Genomic DNA, 20,379 nt, shown 5'->3' with positions numbered 1-20,379 from the left:
AACGAAAGGAAGCATCAGCACTTTCGATTCAAAATGAACGGAAGGAAGCATCGGCACTTTCGATTCAAGAAGAACGAAAGGAAGCATCGTCACTTTCGATTCAAGTGAACGGAAGGAAGCATCCGCACTTTCGATTCAATTGTTCATCTTTTCAATTGTTCAGGGCTAAGATGTGCGTGTTACTTTGTTGAAGGAGGAGGAGAAAGTAGAGGGAATATTAGAGCTAAGTAGCTAAGGTCAGTTAAGAGTTGTTAGAGCTGTTAGTAGTCAGTTAAGGTAGTTACAAAGCTTCTAGACTAGAACTAAGCTTCTGTTAACTGCTATAAAGCAATGTAATCCGTTTACTGGAATGAATGAGAAGTATTCAATGTTTCTTGAATATCATGCTTAACCAGTTTCCTAACAAAGGGGGTGGGGATTCTTGACAAGATTAGGAGGCCAATCTCCGACGTTGATGTTGAGGTCGGATAGAATTTTCGCCACTGAATTGGCCGCCGCATAAGACATTATCGCCGGAAATGTATATTTTAAATAATTTAGAAGATTCTCACATCAATTCTTTGTGAAAAACATATAACATTATAAATATATCATATAATTTAAAAGATATATGATTTATTAAATAACATTATAAATATTATTAACACGTGAAAATCAAAGTGAATAAATACAACTTATATTATTATGATTAAATAAAATTATTTAATTGAAACCATCTAATATCGTGTACATTATAAATAATTATATTTAAATTTAAATAAAAACATAAAATTAATTTAATCAAAATTTAAAAATTTCAAATAAAATTTAAATTTTGACCTCTTCCATTTTTTTACGTGCATGAAAATCAATAGCCATATATAGTTACAGTTGGAAGATACCCATCACATCCAAAAAAAATGATTTCATATCATAGGATCATCCATTTGTTTTAGATTTCATATGTCGAACCTCCATGGAGAGACGGCTTAATCTAACAAGAAAAAGAACTATCATATCCCATACAAATATGGATTCTAGACAACTTAAATGACTAATGTTCTTATCATATGACTAATTCAAAAGTAGTTGACAAAAATATGTAAAATATATATTAACTATAATTATTGTTAAGTGTAGATGGTTTTTTAACCAATATTTTTCTTTAAAAAATTATTAGTTAGTAGTGGTGATGGTGTACCAGATAACTATCTTACGAACTCTTATCTAATAACACAAACATGGAATAAGTGATTTTCCACGTGGCAAGAATATAGACTAACCTCCATACCAGTACAAAACCACAATATCGTGTGCAGTTAAGTGGGGCCAAGATGATCCCATGGGATACTATTCGGTAGTAAGGATTCAAAACATCCAGCTGTACTGTGATATCATCAATCTCAGCCTTCAGGACCCCACCTATTACCATAAACTCACACAGTGATATCACCACTTTATCTGGCACATGTCGATATCGCAGCTGATACAAAAGCAATCAAATGACAGTGCGCCAGTGGTTCATAGCCACATCAGATGACTAAAGTGAAGAACCAAAAAGAAAATAAGAAAAATATTGCTGGTCAAACCCAGGTCATTTGGAAGATTCAGTGAGTCAAGCGACGGGTTGCTTGTTGATTACTCGTATTGACTACTAAATATTCTGGACTTCGGCAGTAAACTTTATTCCTTTTCTCACTGTTTGTTAGAAAAAAAAAATGAAAATGTATTATTTTTAAGGGTAAACTACACTCCCTCAAGTTTTTGTGCTATTGAATTTGGATTATCAAACTTTTACAATTTTTATTAAAGTCACTAAGTTTTTAATTTATTTTCAATATGATCACTGTCGTCACCTGACATTAATGGCAGTTGATGTGGCACCCTTTATACACTCGATAGTAGAGGATGGTGATTGTAATGAAAACGAATTAAAAATTTAATAAAATATAATATAAGTTTTAAAAGTTCTAATAACAAAATTGCAAATGCTCTAAAATTTAGAGACTATTAGTGTAATCTATTATATTTTTAATTTTCCAAATATATATTGTAGGTCTACTGCTCTCCTAAAATTAAACCAGTTACAAACTAATGCTAAAACTTCTAATTGTATATTATAATCTTTAAGAGCATGCTTTTATATTTGAATTAGAGATAGATATTTGCCTCGAGTATTATAGATTTTGATTTAACTCGATTTTACAAGATCAAATTTTTAAAAGTTTAGGTCAAATCAAGTTGAATTTAAGGCGAAAAACACATGACTTAGATTAATAGCATAATTAACCTTTATATATTTAAGGTAATTGCTATAAGACATTTTTTTTTTATTTTTTCAATTAGGTTTCTATGTTACCTAATAAAAATAAAAATTATATATATACTTATATCGGTCATATCGAGTTTTTTTCCTAAAAATTAGATAAAATTTTGGGTTGAATAGAGATTTTTTGAACTCAAATCGAGTCGGATGACAGTAGGGGATGTTATATTCAGGTTGAGTTCGAATGAAACAAAACCTGATCTATATCCATCCATAATATATATATTGAAAATAATTGGTTGTTAGTTCCATATTTTGATAAAATATCAATTTTGGTGTAACTTTAAAATAATTACTAAAAATATTATTAATTATAATAAATACTATTAAAGCTATTATTAAATTTCTAATTTTTTGTCATTATTTAAATACATTCATCGTCACGTGAGCTAAATTATGATTAAATTTATTAACAATATTTTTTATAACTACTAATAATGATCTAATTATTTTAACATTTTTACTACAAATACTAAATTAATACCGTTAAAATTATAATAATGATTCGTAAGTTAAAATATAACTAAGAGTGTTATATATATTAAATTAAAGTTATGATTAAAATTAAAATAAAATAGTTACTAAAAATATTATTAATTATAATAAATACTATTAAATTTATTAATAAATTTTGAAATTTTCATCATTATTTAACTACGTTTATCATCACATGAGCTGACTTATGATTAAATTTATTAACAATATTTTTTATAACTACTAATAATAATCTAATTATTTTAAAATTTATACTAAAATACTAAATTAATACCGTTAAAATTATAATATTTTAATTAAATAATATGAGGTAAAACAGAGTTATGAAACTGATATTATGAAACTAAGAATATTATACTAACGATATTCGTAATATTTGTAAGGTAAAATATAACTAAAAATATTATGAAATTAATATTTACATAACAATAAATCGTAAAATATTTTAAATAAAATATTTTCACACTTACTTGAGAATTTCTTCCGACAACTTTATTTTAAAAGATTCTTTCGAAAGTTATTACTCACTCTTTTACCTGCAAAAGAATATAACATATTAAAAACAATATTTTTAATTAAATAATACGATGTAAAATAGAGAAATTTTATATAAGTTTTTCGAATAATACTTATTATGAAAGAAAAATTTGTTCAAAATTTTCTCAAACACTCTTCCTGTAACACCCCCAACTCTTACCTGACCCGGATACGAATCCGATGTGTCACATTGACATTTCAAAACATTTACTTGTATAAAATAGTGAGTAATTTAAAACTTTTATAACATATAACTTATTCAAAACGTTTACAGAACTATTCAGAGCTTATACAATATATTCTTTTGAATACATGCCAACTATAACTTTATATATTAAAATACATATTATTCAGTTCTCTTCTGATCTGACCTTCAGTAAGGATAACTGACATGTCTTGCTCCACATTGCTCTTTACTTTTCTTGAAACCTACGTGTAAATCACTTACACGCTAAGTCTATGACTTAGTGAGGCAATAAACATATAATGTAAACTATAACTTGTAATCATGCATGAACAATTACTGTTATCACATCATACCCAAACATATATCCATTCATATGTCTATTCTCTTGTTTATATGATTCATTATGTTCATATCATATATCGTATAACATATACAATAATCACTAACACACATATATCATATCATATAATTCATATCACAAAACACATATATACATCACATACATTATATTCAATGTTATCTCTTATTAGCTCATGTACACATGTGAAAACTTAATGTATGTGAGTACATTGAGGTTGTGCACCACTATGCTATCACCACAGCTCGTATAAATGTCTCGAATGACCTATCCAGAGGTCATAAAGAACCTCGAAAACTGTCCATAGGTCCCGAAGAACCTAGGTAAAATGTCCATATGCTCCTTAGAACATAGGTATACTGTCCATATGTCCCGAAAGACATAGGTAATTCGTCCATATGTTCCGTAGAACATAGGTAAACCTTCGACTCTTGGCATGCCAACTATACCACTAGCTCTCATATTACATAACATGAGCATTATCATTTATAACATTTCATATCCATTGTTCTTTCTCTTCTGTCACATACCACATGTATGTGTAACCATATATCTCATATCATATCACATGTCATATGGCTCATATCTTTCTCATGCAGTCCCATAGTTCAGTTTCATATATGTTCATATATATACATCACATAGCACATACTTCTCATATCATTACATACAAAAGCATGTTAACACATATAATCATGCATACATACATACAATTCATGTCATTCATATACGTATAATCATATATTCTAACATAGGAAATAGACTTGTCGCAAGTCTTGTTTCCATTTAGCACCATAAACTAACTAATATGCACTCACATGTGCCTCACTTGCTATTAATTACTCCTATGGCTTACTTTCTCTTATTGATCAATTATAACCTTCCAATCATTACGGAACTTGCTCTCAATCGATATCTACACAATCATGTATACATATTAGCATTCTAAATACTATGATTCGATCCTTGATTTCTTAAGCTATAAGAAAGATCTACTTATATTTTTCCTTTGAAGTGCAGCGGTACACTCTGTAGTGTATCGATGCACTAATTACATTCGATATTTCAATTTCAAGGGGGTGCATCGATGCACTAATTGTGCATCGGTACACTCATGGCATTCGATGTTTCCATTTTTAAGGGGTGTATCGATGCACTTCCTGTGCATCGATGCACATTGAATTATTTATGGAATTTGCCCTTGATGCATCGATACATATTGAATGTGTATCGATGCACACTAGCCCAGAATTCCATTTCGTGCACGAAAATCCACTCAAATGCTTCATCTTTCATCCCCTTTCATGTTCTTAACTCATATACACATGCTTAAACCAATTTATATCCATATAAACCATCTTTAATCTCAAAATTCTATCCCTCATATGTAACTCAAGAATTATACCAACTTTGCAATATGTTTTAATTCCAATTATGTTGCTTATAACTTCTTAATTAGACCCTTGACAAGTCAAATTCAACTTCAAAATCTGTTAACTCCTTCTATTTCAATAATTCACTTAAAATCTCCTTTTACTTAATCTCTTATAACTTGTTCATTTTGGAGTTTTAAGTCACCATAAATCTTCCCTTAGTCTTTCTTATCACTCAAGAATAAAACGAAACCATAAAATTGAAGAAACAAGCAAATTAAATTCAACTCACCTTATACATGAAGACACGAGAAGAAGAAGAAACTGAACCCCATCTCTCCAGACTTTTCTTTCCCATTTACACATGGTTATCTCTTTTATAAAGAGATAATAAAAATCTTTCTTTACAAAGACCAATTTACCTTTATCTCCGTACATATTTACCAAATAATCCTCAAAATATTCCTAATTAAGTCTCTGAACTTTCCAATCTTTCGAAATTAGACTTCAAATTTCCAAAACTTACATTTAAGTCACTAGTCCTTATTTTGGGATGTTACACTTCCTAAATGCTCCCCTCTTCCAATTGCTCTCTTCTCTTAATCTGCCTGACGTCATGCAATAATGGAGACTTCCTCCCATTTCCTGAAGATGATGTGTAATCCTAGAGACTCCCTATGCTTGGAGACGTTGTGCACTCCCGAGACCTTTTAAAGAAGCGTGGAACAAGTGACGTCTTCGACTGGTTAATGTATAATTCACCCTAAATAGGGAAATAATCCCCTAGTTGGTTTATTCTGGAAATTTTTTCCCATAATATTTTCTCAGCCATTTTACCTTTTGTGATGTGTTAAGAGTGATGGTGACGGTGAGACAAAGGATAATGAAAACGATTATGTGTAAATAAATAAAAAGTATAATCCAAGGACTCAAATAGTCGTTGGATAGTGAAATAGCAGTTGTTATTTAATGATAGTGGTGGTGTTCAAAATTATTATTACATAAAATAATTATATGAAGTGAAATTATATCAACAGCGGTGAACCACAATCATAATTTAACAAGTAATGATCGATTACAGAAATAACAGGCTGCTATTCTCGTTATTATTATGTTATTTTATTTTTTGAAAAAGAATTATCTTATTTTTAAAAGATCAAATCCTTTAAAAACTTCATGATTTATTTCAATATTTATAGTGACCGCACTAATATATATTATGTCGTAATCGCGATAAAAGTAACACAATTGAGAATATGACTATAACCTTAATTTTAATTCCTGGTATAATTATATAAATTTATATAATATTTTACTTGTTACTTAATTAAAATTATTTTAATAATTTAATGATTTGATGGATAAATTTATAATTTCATAGTCACTGTTGTATTGAGAAATATTAAAATACCGTTAAGATAAAAAAAGATGTGAACACTAAGAAAAAACCGACAGCCATGTGTTGAAAGCACGTTGCATGAGCATGACATGCTGCTGGTTACATATTATTCTCTCATTGGTGTTTTTAAGTTTCATTTTAACAATTAATTTAGTAATTTTGGCATTGTACCATTATACGTGGACAACAATATAATATAAAAATAATCATTAAATATGTATTACAGCAATTATTAGTATATAGGAATTATATAAAATGTATTACTATTTTAAAATATTATTCAATACATTGAAATACAACAACAATAAATATTTAATATAAAAGTTTTGTTATTTCATCTTTAATGGTATTACGGAATTTAATAATTATATCTTGGTATTTGGAGGAGGAATGACTAGGACTGTAAATAAGATAAAACATATGGTGAGCTACTCAAGAACGATTCAATCAAAACTTTATAAATACTCAACTCGAATGAACTCATTTTGGGTTTGAACTAGACACGTGTTCTTAACAAGCCGAAACAACCTACTGATACTCGATTTGAAAAACTCGATAGCAACTTGAAAAAACAATATATTAAAATGTTATTTTCTAAAATATTAAATTATTTATAATATTAACATTTGTGTGTTGATTTTTTTTTTTGAAAAAAATAGTATAAGATTTCTATGTACTTAAGGTTCATGTTCGAGTTTAAGCTTAAACCGAGTTAAATTTAAGATTTTCTTTTTATTTCGAGCTTTTCCGAGCTTCAATTCATGGTTTCGAGTTCGAGCTTAAAAATTTTAGGGTCACGAGTTTTCGAGCTGAGTCGAACTCAATTTTGAAGTTTTTGAGTCGAGTGAAACTCAACAATACTTGAGCTCGACTTGACTCGTTTGTTTGTAGCCCTATGCATGGCCTTCTAAATTTTTTTATTTTGACAGAAATGATAAAAATACCTTCTATCGTTTGATAAATAATCATTTTTGTCCTTATTTTTTAAAAGTAATTTAACTCTAAAATTTTATTTTGTGTTAAAATACTTTTGATTGAAATAGAAACTATTAGTTAATATCAACACTCTCTACTTACTTAACTAACTACAATAAGAATCAATCTCTGGTCTGGTGGTTGAATGGCTTCACGCCTAACCACCAGGCAAACCTACTTGATTGGTGCATTTTGGTCAATAAAAGCATTTAAAGTAAATTATAATTGTAATTAATTACATATATATTCATAAAAATATTAATTATAATATAAATTAATTTTTTTATATATTTATAGTACAAATGTTGAATTATTTTAAGTATTTTTAAAAAGTTTCAAATATTTTTAAATTATCTAATTATTATTTTTATTAGTCTAATTTTAATTATTTTTTAATTTAAAAATAAAAATAATATTTAAGTAAAACAATGTCGTAAATATTTTCAATTTATTTTAAATGGATTCATCTATAGATATATAAATATATATATAAAAAATCGACTATAGTTGACGAATTTTTAAAGAAAAATATTTTCGATGGATATATATATATATATATATAATATGCACTGATTGTGAGATTTATTTTCGATGGATATGCTCTCACAATGGTGATGGGCTAAAGAGGACAATAATGAAGGAATTATAAATTTAGTAGAAGAATCCAATGACCAATAAGTCAATAAAGATTGTTCTGTCTCTTGTTCCACTCTACTCACACCCCTCGTAAAGTTTCATGTTATAATCTAACATATAGAAATAAATAAATATTATATTACAAAGTTGGATCAAGTTCACGCTGAATTATTTTAATTATTATTTTTAAACTCTTAAATTAGAAGATAAATATGAATGAATCCAATACTTAACTCTTTACGTTAGATTTTAAAAACAAAATTGGCTTTTTTATAAACTATTCTATTAATCACTCAATTACTATTTTTTTCTCTCATTAAAATATTATGTGAATTGTTGATATGATATCTTTTAAATTGATATAATAATACATTTAATGTTTTATTTATTTATATTTTATTAATTTTAATTTTAAATAATTTTTAAATAGTATGTGATAATTATAATATGGTATCTATTTAGATATTTTAAATTTATTGATAATACACGTCCTACAGATATATTTATTTGAATCTAAATTATTTAAATAGCATTTTTCACCAATGTGACAATATCTGTCGATAATCCTGATGAAAAAAACTTCCTAAAAGAACATCTTTTAGAAAAATTGATTTAAAATTTAATTAGTCTCGAGAAGGCTACAAACATCTTTCCACCCGCCCTTTTCATCCTCTTTACCTCCCTCAGTCATCTTGAAACTCCTCCCATGTGAAACTGCACCTGAAAAAGAAAAGGGAAATTCTTAATAAATAAAAAATCTTATCTCCGTCCTCTTTATTTTATACAAACGATCGAGAAGTCGTTCGGAATTTATGTAAATTTTAATAATAATATTTATTTATTTAATTAATTATATTCAATTAATATTGTATGTATATAATATGTTGCATATAGTATAAATTAAATAATTATTAGATTTTTAGTTAATATACATTTCATATATAATCTTATTTTTATTAATTAATTAATTAATTATTTATTTAATATTATTTGTATATAATATTTGGTAGTTTAATATTTTTTTGTATTTAATAAAAATTTGTATATAATATTTAATATGTCTGTAATTTTTTTTCAATATATATGTAGCTTGTAATTATTTTATATATTCTACTATTAAAAAGTAAAAAAATACTTTAATTAGATGCAAAATACATGGGGACTCGTCAATCATATACGATAAGGAAATTTTGGTAAATTTTACTTAATAGTTATTTTTATTAATTATATATTTTTTTACTATTATAATTTTTAATACTTATTTCAACTGATAGAATGAGGATCATATTCTTGAAATATTTATTTATAATATTAAGTAATTTTCATTCTTCATTATCACTGTCATTGCATCCAGTCCAATCAACGATACCATTTTTTTTTTACTTTTTTGTAGTTTTCATTAAGGGGGTGAGATTATTGATCATACACCTTATTCTACAAAGGTCATTCATCATTATTGAAGTCGATAACACAAATTGATATCAACAATATTAAACTTAATATTGATCAAGATGATGAAAATATTAACTATAACAATTCTATTAAATTGCGATTAATACGAAAAAATTTCACACAAAACAAGTATCATTATCACATAGAACTCATTTAATAAATAATACAAAACTAGATAATATAATTTTTTCATTTGTATTGTTTATCAATATCATTATTTTTATAATGATACATCAAAATTAGTATACATATTTTGATTTTTTATTTAAGTCTTATTTTAATTTATTTGTTCCTTAATTTTTTTAATTTTTCAATACAAAGACATTTTCTATGAAAATCACACTTCATTCGATCATGATAGAAGACACTTCTTTATGAAAAACACTTTCCAAAGACGTTTCTTGTAAGACGTATTTTTGTATTACATTACCAGAAAAATATCAATAAAAAAACCGAAAATGAAGGTCAGAATAGAAAATAAATTGTTATGAATAATATTTGGGTAAAAAACTGATAATTTAAGTATTTAATAAAAAATAAAAAAGAATTTAAATTTCTGATTTATATATTACGGCAAATCAAGACGGTAGAGAGAAAACATAATTCCTATCAACGGTTCTGATTTGAGATCTCGAATCCACGATTTATTTACTTGATATTCTGAAGCCACTGTATACAAAATCCTGGGCCGACCTCACAATCTCCCCCTCAAATTTTACAAGATCTCTTACCATTTTAAGCATAACCGTGGTAAAAAAGTAAAAGAAAAACTTCTTTTCCCTAATAAATAAGCAACCTTCTTCGCCTCACTCTCTGGCGCTCACTTCTTTCAATTTTTTTCCTTTTTTTTTAATTGTTTGAGCTTCTTCTTCTCATCCGTCGAGCCTCGCGCGTCTTTCGCATGCCATCTCTCACCTAGTGTCACATCGGCTTCTGTGTGCTATCTTCTAGAAACCGCCACGTGTAAACTATGACGGTGTTTTCCGGCAGCAGACAGGTGGTTCCCGTCTATTACGAGGCCGAAGTTTCTCAGCGTCTGCTCGAAGCTTCTTTATCCGGCGATCTGAGGTCCTCTCTCGAATGCATCGCCGATCCGTTCGTCGATGTCAACTTCATCGGAGCTATTTACTTGAAAACGAGGAAGGCCGAAGTCGTTTTGAGAGAAGAGGCGCCGAGTGAGGTCCGCGTCGAGTATGAGGAGTTTACGACTGACGTTACTGCTCTTTTCCTCGCTGTTCACGTCGGGAATGTCGCTCTCGTGAAAAAACTGTTGGTAATGCAATCCAAAACTTTCGGTATTTCCTTTTTTCTGTTGTGTTTTTCGAACTGTTCCATTCACATCGCGTTTTTACAGCGGTTTTTCTTCGTTTTGGTTATCAACTTGATTTGTCATTTCGTTTTAAGCTCCTCTGCATTTTGTTTCTAAGAGTTTAATTTTGAATTGCTTGTATTGATTTTTAATTAACTTTTAGAATAATTTCAATTTTGTTTTCAGTTTAGTTTCTGAATGTTTTGGAAATCAGTATCTTGTCACTGAAAATCAACGTTTTAGGCCTGCAGAGTCAGATCGTTGCTTTCAAATCTCCATTTTTAACGCATTGAATAGAATTAAGTAAAAGTCAAAAGGATTTTCAAATTTATCCACTGCTTTGGTGGTTTTGAAGCGTTCCACTCGTGCTTTCTTTAGTAGTTACTGATCTGTTTGGCTACGGGTTAAAAAAATTGCGGAGGTTAAATATGCTCACTTTGAAACCGACTTTTTCAAATTCAAATTTCAACAGAGTATTTTGGTGATTTTCTAATTTTTCGAAATGCTAAAAGTATTTTCAATTAAAAATTGCTTGTAACTTCCTGTCTTTAATTACTGAGTTTCATGGTCCTTACGTTTCTTGAATTTTATTTTATTTTTTTAATTTTCAATTAAAAACTAATATTCTCTTTCACTTAAAAGTTGTTCATATGTTCAAAGTTTCAATATGTCTTCCCCGTGCTTATTACTTTCCCCCTTTTAAAAAAAAAATTAAATAAAAATTCCGAAAAAATATAAATGTGACATATGGATTTTAAAATGGTAACATTGGATTAACCTGGAAATAGTTTAAGCATATAAATGAAAAATCGGTATAATTTGGTCACATATTTTTCTAAAATTTATATAGAGTTAAGTACGCTTCTTTAATTCAGTGTAGTAATTTCATTTATTTTTGCTTTGAATCTCTACCAAGAATCCTGTTTTAGGCACCTCCTTAAACTATTTCTTGAAATGAAACACCAAATTTACTGTTTTTCTTACTGTAACATATAAATAGAGGAGTAAATGTTTGTTCTACCCATGTCTTTCACATTTACTTTTGAAAAATAAATGCATTGAAGGGAAATCTTTGTAACATTATGGCTGTCTTGTCGTTTATGGTTAAAAGGCTTAGTTTCTTTTTCGTTCATGTAAAAAGACCCTATGTCGTATTCGTCTCTGGGGAGCTGCTATTTTAGGGGTGGATCATTTTAGGTTGCTTCGACAAAACTTAATTATTCTCAGCCTTTGTTTTGGATAAATTAGATGATATTTTCTCATGATTTTGATGGAATAGTTGTGTCAAGAAAGCATAGTTAATGATAGGGAAATATGAATATAAATATAAATATATATAATTAAATAATCTCAAGCTGTTAATGTCCTACTTGAATCATATGTCTGATATTTCACTTGCCCTTACCTGTTTTACTAAAAAACATAGTTTTTCTTTTCTAAAGCAAATCCAGTAGATATTTTCTTGTTGGATAACACGATTATAAGTTGTAAAGCAAATTGAAGATACGCGTAGTTTATTGCCTAACACATTTATTCTAGAGAAACATGCTCTGCAAGCCCCATACTGAGTTGTGACCGACCGTTGGCCTGAGTTTGAAGTACGAAACATTACAAGCATATATGATGCATCCCCCATTCCCATTTTTGGTTGAAATCATCATGCATCTCTTGAAGAACGTTCTCCACTTCTCCATCTATCAATAATTGTTGTTGCTGTTTTTGTCCTTTTGTAGCTGTGTGATTTCTTTCATCTATTGAACATTCCAATATGCATATAATTTTAGTTGTTTATTTTCTTCTTACGGACCACTGTGAAATTTTAAGAAAAGGGGAGTAAGAAAAGAAAATTCACCGAGTATTATGCAATGTTGTCTCTATTTTTCGGTCAAAGTATGAGGATGATTGTAAAAATAACTGCAAAAAGATGTCTGTTTAAATTCCTTCTACCAACTTAAACCGTCAATGTGCTAAAAGTGTATTTTTTTTTATATAACAGAGCGTAGGAGCTGATGTGAATCAGAAACTCTTCAAGGGCTTTGCGACAACAGTAGCAGTCAGAGAAGGTCACCTTGAGATTCTGAAAATCTTGCTTAAAGCTGGGGCGTCTCAGCCAGCTTGCGAAGAAGCTCTTCTGGAGGCAAGCTGCCATGGACAAGCAAGGCTTGCCGAACTGCTCATGGGGTCTGATCTAATTCGGCCACATGTTGCTATTCATGCTCTCGTCACAGCCTGCTGCAGGGGATTTGTGGAAGTGGTGGACACTCTAATGAAGGTAAAGCTATCATACCCACTAATCTTATGCACCACTTAGTAGCAGTATGTACGAGTAAAGCTCTAAAATCCACTGTAATATAACACAGCGGGGCACTTCAATAGTTTTAACCATTAGAATGTCTTGTAATTCTCTCTTTTTGCTGCTATTAGCTTTTTGTCTGCTTCCACTCCAATGCCTTATACTAAGTTGGGTGCTTGACCTTGCTGCACTTGTTGCTGATTTAGCCAATAATTGCATGCTGCTGTTATTTAGTTGGTCCTCCTGGACCATTATATTTTAAGATGTTGATGTAGTTCTGAATATTTAGTTGTTTGTATTATATTCATCATGATAATTTAATAATCTCCTACTCAATAACAGTGCGGTGTCGATGCAAATGCAAGTCATAGACAGTTGCTTCAGTCGTCTAAACCTTCTTTATATACAAATGTTGACTGCAATGCACTTGTTGCTGCTGTGGTTAGTCGGCAGGTTGCAGTTGTTTGCTTGCTTCTACAGGTGATCAACACAAATTTCTCAAAACTCTTAAAAAATGTAAAAATAGACATTAAATGTCTTTTGGATGTACAAGCTTAATCTCAAAGCATTTTTTTTATGACTAGATTCTAAATAACTAGAATATTGTAGTAACAGTTGCATCAAATCTGGATCTGGTATTCTTTATGGTACTTAGGTTCCCTCAAGATATTATTTCACCGATAAATCACCTAAGATAGTTTAAATAGTTGCATCAAAGAATTAGTAACATGCTTTGAATAATAATACTTTTGTTATTATTATTTCTTCTCGTCTTATAAACCACTTTGGCTCATTAACAGGCTGGGATTCCAACTGACATTAAAGTAAGTCTTGGAGCATGGTCATGGGACACTACTACAGGTGAAGAGTTCCGAGTGGGTGCAGGACTGGCTGAGCCTTATGCAATAAGCTGGTGTGCTGTAGAATATTTTGAAGATAGTGGTGCCATCTTGCGCATGCTCCTTCAGCACTTCTCCCTTGAGACACGTCATTACGGAAGAACTCTCCTGCACCATGCTATCCTTTGTGGAAGTACGGGAGCTGTCAAAGTGCTTTTAAGCTGTGGCGCAGACCCAGAATGCCTATTTAAAACCTTGAAAATCGAGTTCCGGCCAATACACTTGGCTGCTCGTTTTGGCTTGTCAGAAACCCTTCAAATCCTCATTGATTCGGGTTGTGATATAAACTCCAAGACCGACTCCGGTGACACAGCTTTGATGATTTGTGCAAAGTACAAGCATGCAGAATGTCTCAGAGTGTTGACTGGAGCTGGTGCGGACTTTGGCTTAATTAACGTCTCTGGTCAGTCCGCTAGTTTGATTGCCGGTTCAAACCGGTGGTTCCTTGGTTTCCAGCAAGCAGTGCTGGACATAATCAAGGTTCGAAGGATCCCAAAGTCGAGCAATTTATCAATTTTCTCTCCGTTGCTGTTTGTTGCTGAAACTGGTGACGTTGAGGCTCTAAAAGTGCTGATTGCAAGTGAAGTTGATCTTGATTATCAGAATGAGAATGGTTTCTCGGCAATCATGATTGCCGCCTTGAAAGGTCATGTTGAAGCATTCCGGCTGCTAGCTTATGCTGGAGCTGATGTTAAGCTGCTAAATAGATCTGGTGAGACTGCAATTACATTGTCTGAACTGAACCAGAACCGAGATCTGTTCGAGAAGGTGATGCTTGAATTGGCACTAGAAAAAGGCAACCGAAATGCTGGAGGCTTCTATGCTTTGCATTGTGCAGCGCGCTACGGAGATCTGGATGCTGTTACGTTATTGACGAGCAGGGGTTATGATGTAAATGTCCCCGATGGAGATGGATGCACTCCACTTATGTTAGCAGCTAGGGAAGGTCATGGTCCCATGTGTGAGCTCCTAATCTCACACGGGGCAAATTGTGATTTCAAGAATGCTAAAGGAGAAACCGCTCTATCTCTTGCTCAAAAAACCATTCCCTTAAGAAATGACGCGGAACGTGTGATTCTAGATGAGCTTGCTCGCAACCTTGTTCTCGGTGGCGCCCGTGTCATGAAGCATACCAAGGGAGGAAAAGGAAACCCTCACGGGAAAGACATGAAAATGGTGCGGAATTCCGGACTACTGCAGTGGGGAAAGTCAAGTCGACGAAATGTGATATGCCGGGAGGCAGAATTGGGACCAAGTGCAACCTTTGGAAGGAACAGGCACAACAAGGGTGATGCGAACGAACCTGGATTATTCCGAGTGGTGACTAACAAGAACAAAGAGGTTCATTTCATGTGCGAAGGCGGGTCAGAAACGGCGGAGCTGTGGGTGAGAGGAATAAAGCTTATAACAGGAGAGGCTAATTTTGGTAGCCAGAAAGATAGGTAGAGATGGGTTAGGAAGTTTGGGTTTTAGATGATTGTATAGATAGATGCTTGGGGACTTGCATTTCGTGCTTTAAAGTAGTTGGAATTGATCGTATTTCGTTGTATAGGTTTTTGATATCAGCTAGTAAATGCTTTTTCATCTAAAGATGAATAAAGCTTAAACTGTTTGGAATTTCGAGTCCACGACTGCGACTCCAGTTGCGAATTTCATCCGTGTTTACTGCTCGCAAAGTAGTTACGAATTTCAAGCTTAAATTTCAGTCAAGTCAGTGAAATACATCAGATAATGTATTAGTAAATTAACTCATTGAACTGTATCCAATTCCCACTACGTTTCTTTCATTAGAATTTGTGTCTCTGTTTATAACTTTTTGAGTAAACAAATCTCTAATTTTCTTCTCTTTAGCACCTCCAACTCCAATCTTTCCCTCTTTTCTTTTAGTACCATCGATAATGATATTAGTCTTAGGTTAGTCGTCGGTCACTGATGATTCTCTATTTTACTTTAGTCGAGTCGTTACCCACCTTTTTTTCATTGCTTCTTCCAACCCTTTATTTTTCACATTTTTTTGTTAACTTTTTTATTCCTTTATATATATATCTTCGGCCTCTGTTTGTCACTTTTTTCGCCTTCCTTCTCACCCGTCTGTCATTGACTGTCTTCTTTCACACACCCGTTTGTTGCTACATTCATTCACATTCCTTTCTTCTATTTTTCTTTGTTTTTATTTTTATTTTCTCTTGCAGGTTTCTTTCTGACGCTTTCCTTCATCAACATTAATGTGATCGACTTCGTGCTATGACCAAGTACCATGGTCTTCCGCTGTAGTTTTGAGGCAAGAACACATTTTGGTTTTTTTTTGGGTCTCTTTAGGTTTGTCCACTCTACTATACTTGTGTTAGCTGCCATTTACTGTCATTGATTAAGAGTGTAACCAAGTTCAATAATTGTCTTTTGGTAACCTATAATCAATAATTTTTTTATAATGAAAATTTCAATTTTCACTTTACCTATATGTGAATTTTTACAAATATTTAAATATAAAATGTATACTCATTGAATGATTAAAAATAAAATTTATGTATGTCAACCATTGTCATTTTTTACTTGTGCTCATATATATATATATATATATATTATTTTAAATAAAATATGTATACTTCTTTTGAGATAGTTTTGTTATATTGTTCTCATTTTTTATATTTTAATCTTAGATAACATATATTAAAGATTTCGCTAAAACATATATCATGTTAATAAAGGCGAGTTTAAAAAAAGCATTTTTGATATCAATTTCTACGTAATGTATTTTTACTCAAATAATGTTATTTTTATCAACAATCTTCAAAGTATGCGGTTAAAAGTTTTTAATTGACATTTTCTTCTTTTATAGAAGAATCATCAAAAAAAGTTTAATGCAAAAATAAGTATCCAAATTATAACCTAAATTAATTTTAAGCATCTAAAGATTTTTTCTTTAAAAATAGATATATAATGTTTATGACATCACATTTTTACGTGCATACGCAGTTAACAAAATCCTTAAGTAGCATGTGTCATGTCTATATATTTTTTTTAAATTTTCATTTTTAGAATACTTAATAATATTATTGATTTTTGTTGAGTTAATCGATCGATGAAATCGACCAAGAGGGGGTGAATTGGCAATTAAAAATTTGGTGGAAGCTTTTGAAGAAAATTGAAAGTAATTGCACAGCGATTTAGAGTGGTTCGACTTTCTCAACCAAAGTCTACGTCCACTACCTTAGCTATCCACACTAAGGATTTTCCAACTAATTCACTAATTTGTTCTTTCTTTTGAGGACAAAGAGTAATCTTACAATTCCCTCAAGAATTATACCCCAATTCTTGAGCACACTCTTTTTCAAAGAGAAATACACAAATTTGCAAACTTACAAGGAAATCCTCACAAGGTAAGATGTTTGCACAATTCTAGAACAAGAAAAGAACACTAAAAAATAATTACAAATGAGCACAAATGGTGTTCTTGAAAGCAAAATGAATATTGAAAGGAAAATTGGCTTGAATTGCACAAACTTGGTGTTTGATGCTTTCTCTCTTGTTTCTCTATGATTTCTTGTTGATCAATGGCTTCAGAACTTGCTTAAATACTCCTTCAATTGATTCTGAACGTTGGGGATGATTAGTGGAGTCAATAGAGCCGTTTAAGTGTGAAAACAATTAATTAAAGCAGTTGGGAGCGTCAGTGCATCGATGCATACCCATGGTGCATCGGTGCATCAAGTGTAAAATTCAAATATTTTGACCGTTGGACCCTTAGTGCATCGGTGCACTAATAGTGCATCGATGCATAAAATGCATTCGATGTTTCAAAATAGCCAGAGTGCATCGATGCATGGCTGGTGCATCGATGCATGAAATGCATTCGATGTTTCAATTTATTTCATGATGCATGGATTGGTGCATCGGTGCATCACTTTGAAAAATTGATTTTAGGCTTGATTTTGGTTCAAAATTCTTTGTGAAAATTGTTTTAAAAAATAGTTTAAGTATAAAATACAATTTTAAACATTTAGTAAAGTTTGAAATTGATCTTGAAAGACTTGGAGTAATGATTTGATATTCGATTAATTGAATCGAATATACTTATAAAATCTTAAAATTCATTTATACTTAGTTTGTTATATCGAAACATCAAAATGCTTTCAACAATCTCTCCTTTTTTGATATAACAAAACATTTGTGTATTTTTAAGATTTGTTTAAGAAAAATCATTTTTGAAATCAATTTTGAAAAATTACTCCCCCTTACTATAACACTTCTCCCCTTTTATAATTCCCCCTTTTTGTTAAATAAAAAAGACTCTAAAACGTTTTAAACAAGGTTTTGAAAAGCATAGCCAATTGATTATAAGTAAATATAGCTTAAGTTGCTAAGATCACAATCAAAAGAGAGATTAGCCATTAGTTCCATAATCAAATGTGAAATGACATTATTGGTCATATATTTCTAATGATGCAAAAAAAGAGAGAGAAATCAACCAAACCAATTATATATATTAAGTTCAAAATCCAATCCTCCAAACCATAAAAAATTCAAACATTTGAAATAAATAATTCAGAAACATCAAAATCAATCCAAGTTTTAAAAAAACAAGAAAGCATAACAAGGAACCAAATCTACTCCATCGGAGGATCGGGAGGCAAACCTCAAGAGTGAGCGAGTCCATACGTTCACACATCTCCCGCTGAAACTCAGTAATCTGAGACTCCATGGAAGCAAACCTCAGATCAAACGACTCTAAGAAAGATCGAAAATATGGTGGCATTTGATCTTCTTGTCGTGCTGGTTCCGGTGCAGGCTCATCGTCTGGTACGTGATCGTCGATATCTTGTATAAGTTGTTGAAACTCGGGATCATTGTCAGCAGCCGGAGGAGGAGGAGGAGCACGAGAGGAGCTAGGAGCAGATCATGAAGAACTCGCTCCCAGAGTTTGCTTACCGGGTCGAAAGACCCAAAGACCGGTTTCCTCATCTTGTTTCCAATCCGCTTTCTTCAACGAAGTGAGATTGATTTGATTTTGGAGAGGGATAGGATTATCGAGAGAGATGTTTAGACCGAGTTTGATAAAAATGTTACTAAGAAGACATCCATAAATCAATGTTTCAACATGTTTTGAAGGAACAATGTTTATGATATCCACTAGTTGACTAAATATAGTGTGGGGCAGATTTATTTTGATCTTATTCTTGATACAGTGCATACACCATAAATCCCTAGTACGAAGAGTGGAGTACCTACCTCCGGATGGTCTAAACCATCAAGAGATCATCAAATGAAGAAAACGATCGTGATGAGATCGTAGAGTACTAACAATAGAGTTTTGAAATAGGGATATTCCACAGTTTCATTCTCATTATATTACCCATCATCATCTAGCCCAAAACGAAAAGTTATAGTCTCAGGGTCAATATTAATATATTGGCCTAAAAGATAGGATCTAATTGCTATAGTCCCACATTGAGTTTGGTTTTGAATGCATACCGCATTAGAGTAGAAAATGCGGACTAACTGTTGATAGACTATATGTTTGAGATGAAGCATTTTATCAAACTTCCAAGTTTTAAGAATCGGAAGGTATTCAAAGTCAATATCTATCATGGCTTGAAGAGAAGGAATAAGCTCTTCCCGGATTCTATAGGATTGGAAAGAATTTCTGTACCTAGAGTAAAATCCGTCTCTACGATGTTCAGGAATATTAAAACAGGATCCTATAAGACTATTAGGTAGAGGAGGAACGGGATTTGGAGGTCGGGTAGAACGACTAGAAGAAGTCCTAGGGGGTTTTGGATTTGACATGGTTTAAGGAATCAGAATAAGGAATGAAACCTGTAATTTGAAACACATGTATTGTAATACCCCAAAATTTGACCAGTGACTAAAATGTAAGTTTTGAAAGTTTAGTGGCTAAAGTATAAACTTTGAAAAGTGTAGGGACTGAAGGTTGTAATTTAAAAGTTATATATTTTATGCCTGTAAATGAAAATTTTGGATTAAAACAGAGATTTTAGTGGGGATCTTATTTTTGGTATGAGAATTTTGATAAAAGATATAAAGCAGTAAATTTCAGTATTGAAATCAGATATTCGGATCGAGCTGAAATTTTACAAAAATTTGAAGGATGTTAGAAAATAGTTGGAAATATTATTTTCATATTTTCGATCAGAGAAATT

General features: G+C 31.2%; 1 protein-coding gene across 2 annotated transcripts; it reads left to right on the top strand.

Moving 5' to 3' along the window:
* The first annotated feature begins 10,556 nt into the window (after nt 1-10,556).
* Nucleotides 10,557-15,749, top strand: LOC120180357 (ankyrin-3-like). 2 transcript variants are annotated; one of them, XM_039185698.1, is made up of 4 exons: nt 10,557-10,990; nt 13,023-13,298; nt 13,662-13,799; nt 14,120-15,749. In XM_039185698.1, the coding sequence occupies exons 1-4, from the start codon at nt 10,688-10,690 to the stop codon at nt 15,662-15,664; spliced, it is 2,262 nt and encodes a 753-aa protein (XP_039041629.1). In that variant the 5' UTR covers nt 10,557-10,687; the 3' UTR covers nt 15,665-15,749. The 2 variants fall into 2 exon arrangements, with proteins under 2 accessions (XP_039041629.1, XP_039041630.1); XM_039185699.1 differs by lacking the exon at nt 10,557-10,990 and adding an exon at nt 12,868-12,916.
* Nucleotides 15,750-20,379: the final 4,630 nt, after the last annotated feature.

This window comes from Hibiscus syriacus, unplaced genomic scaffold (genome assembly GCF_006381635.1).
Source record: "Hibiscus syriacus cultivar Baekdansim isolate YM2019G1 unplaced genomic scaffold, ASM638163v2 tig00112495_pilon, whole genome shotgun sequence".
Classification (NCBI taxonomy): Eukaryota; Viridiplantae; Streptophyta; class Magnoliopsida; order Malvales; family Malvaceae; genus Hibiscus; species Hibiscus syriacus.
This window is presented reverse-complemented; position numbering and strand designations above follow the sequence as displayed.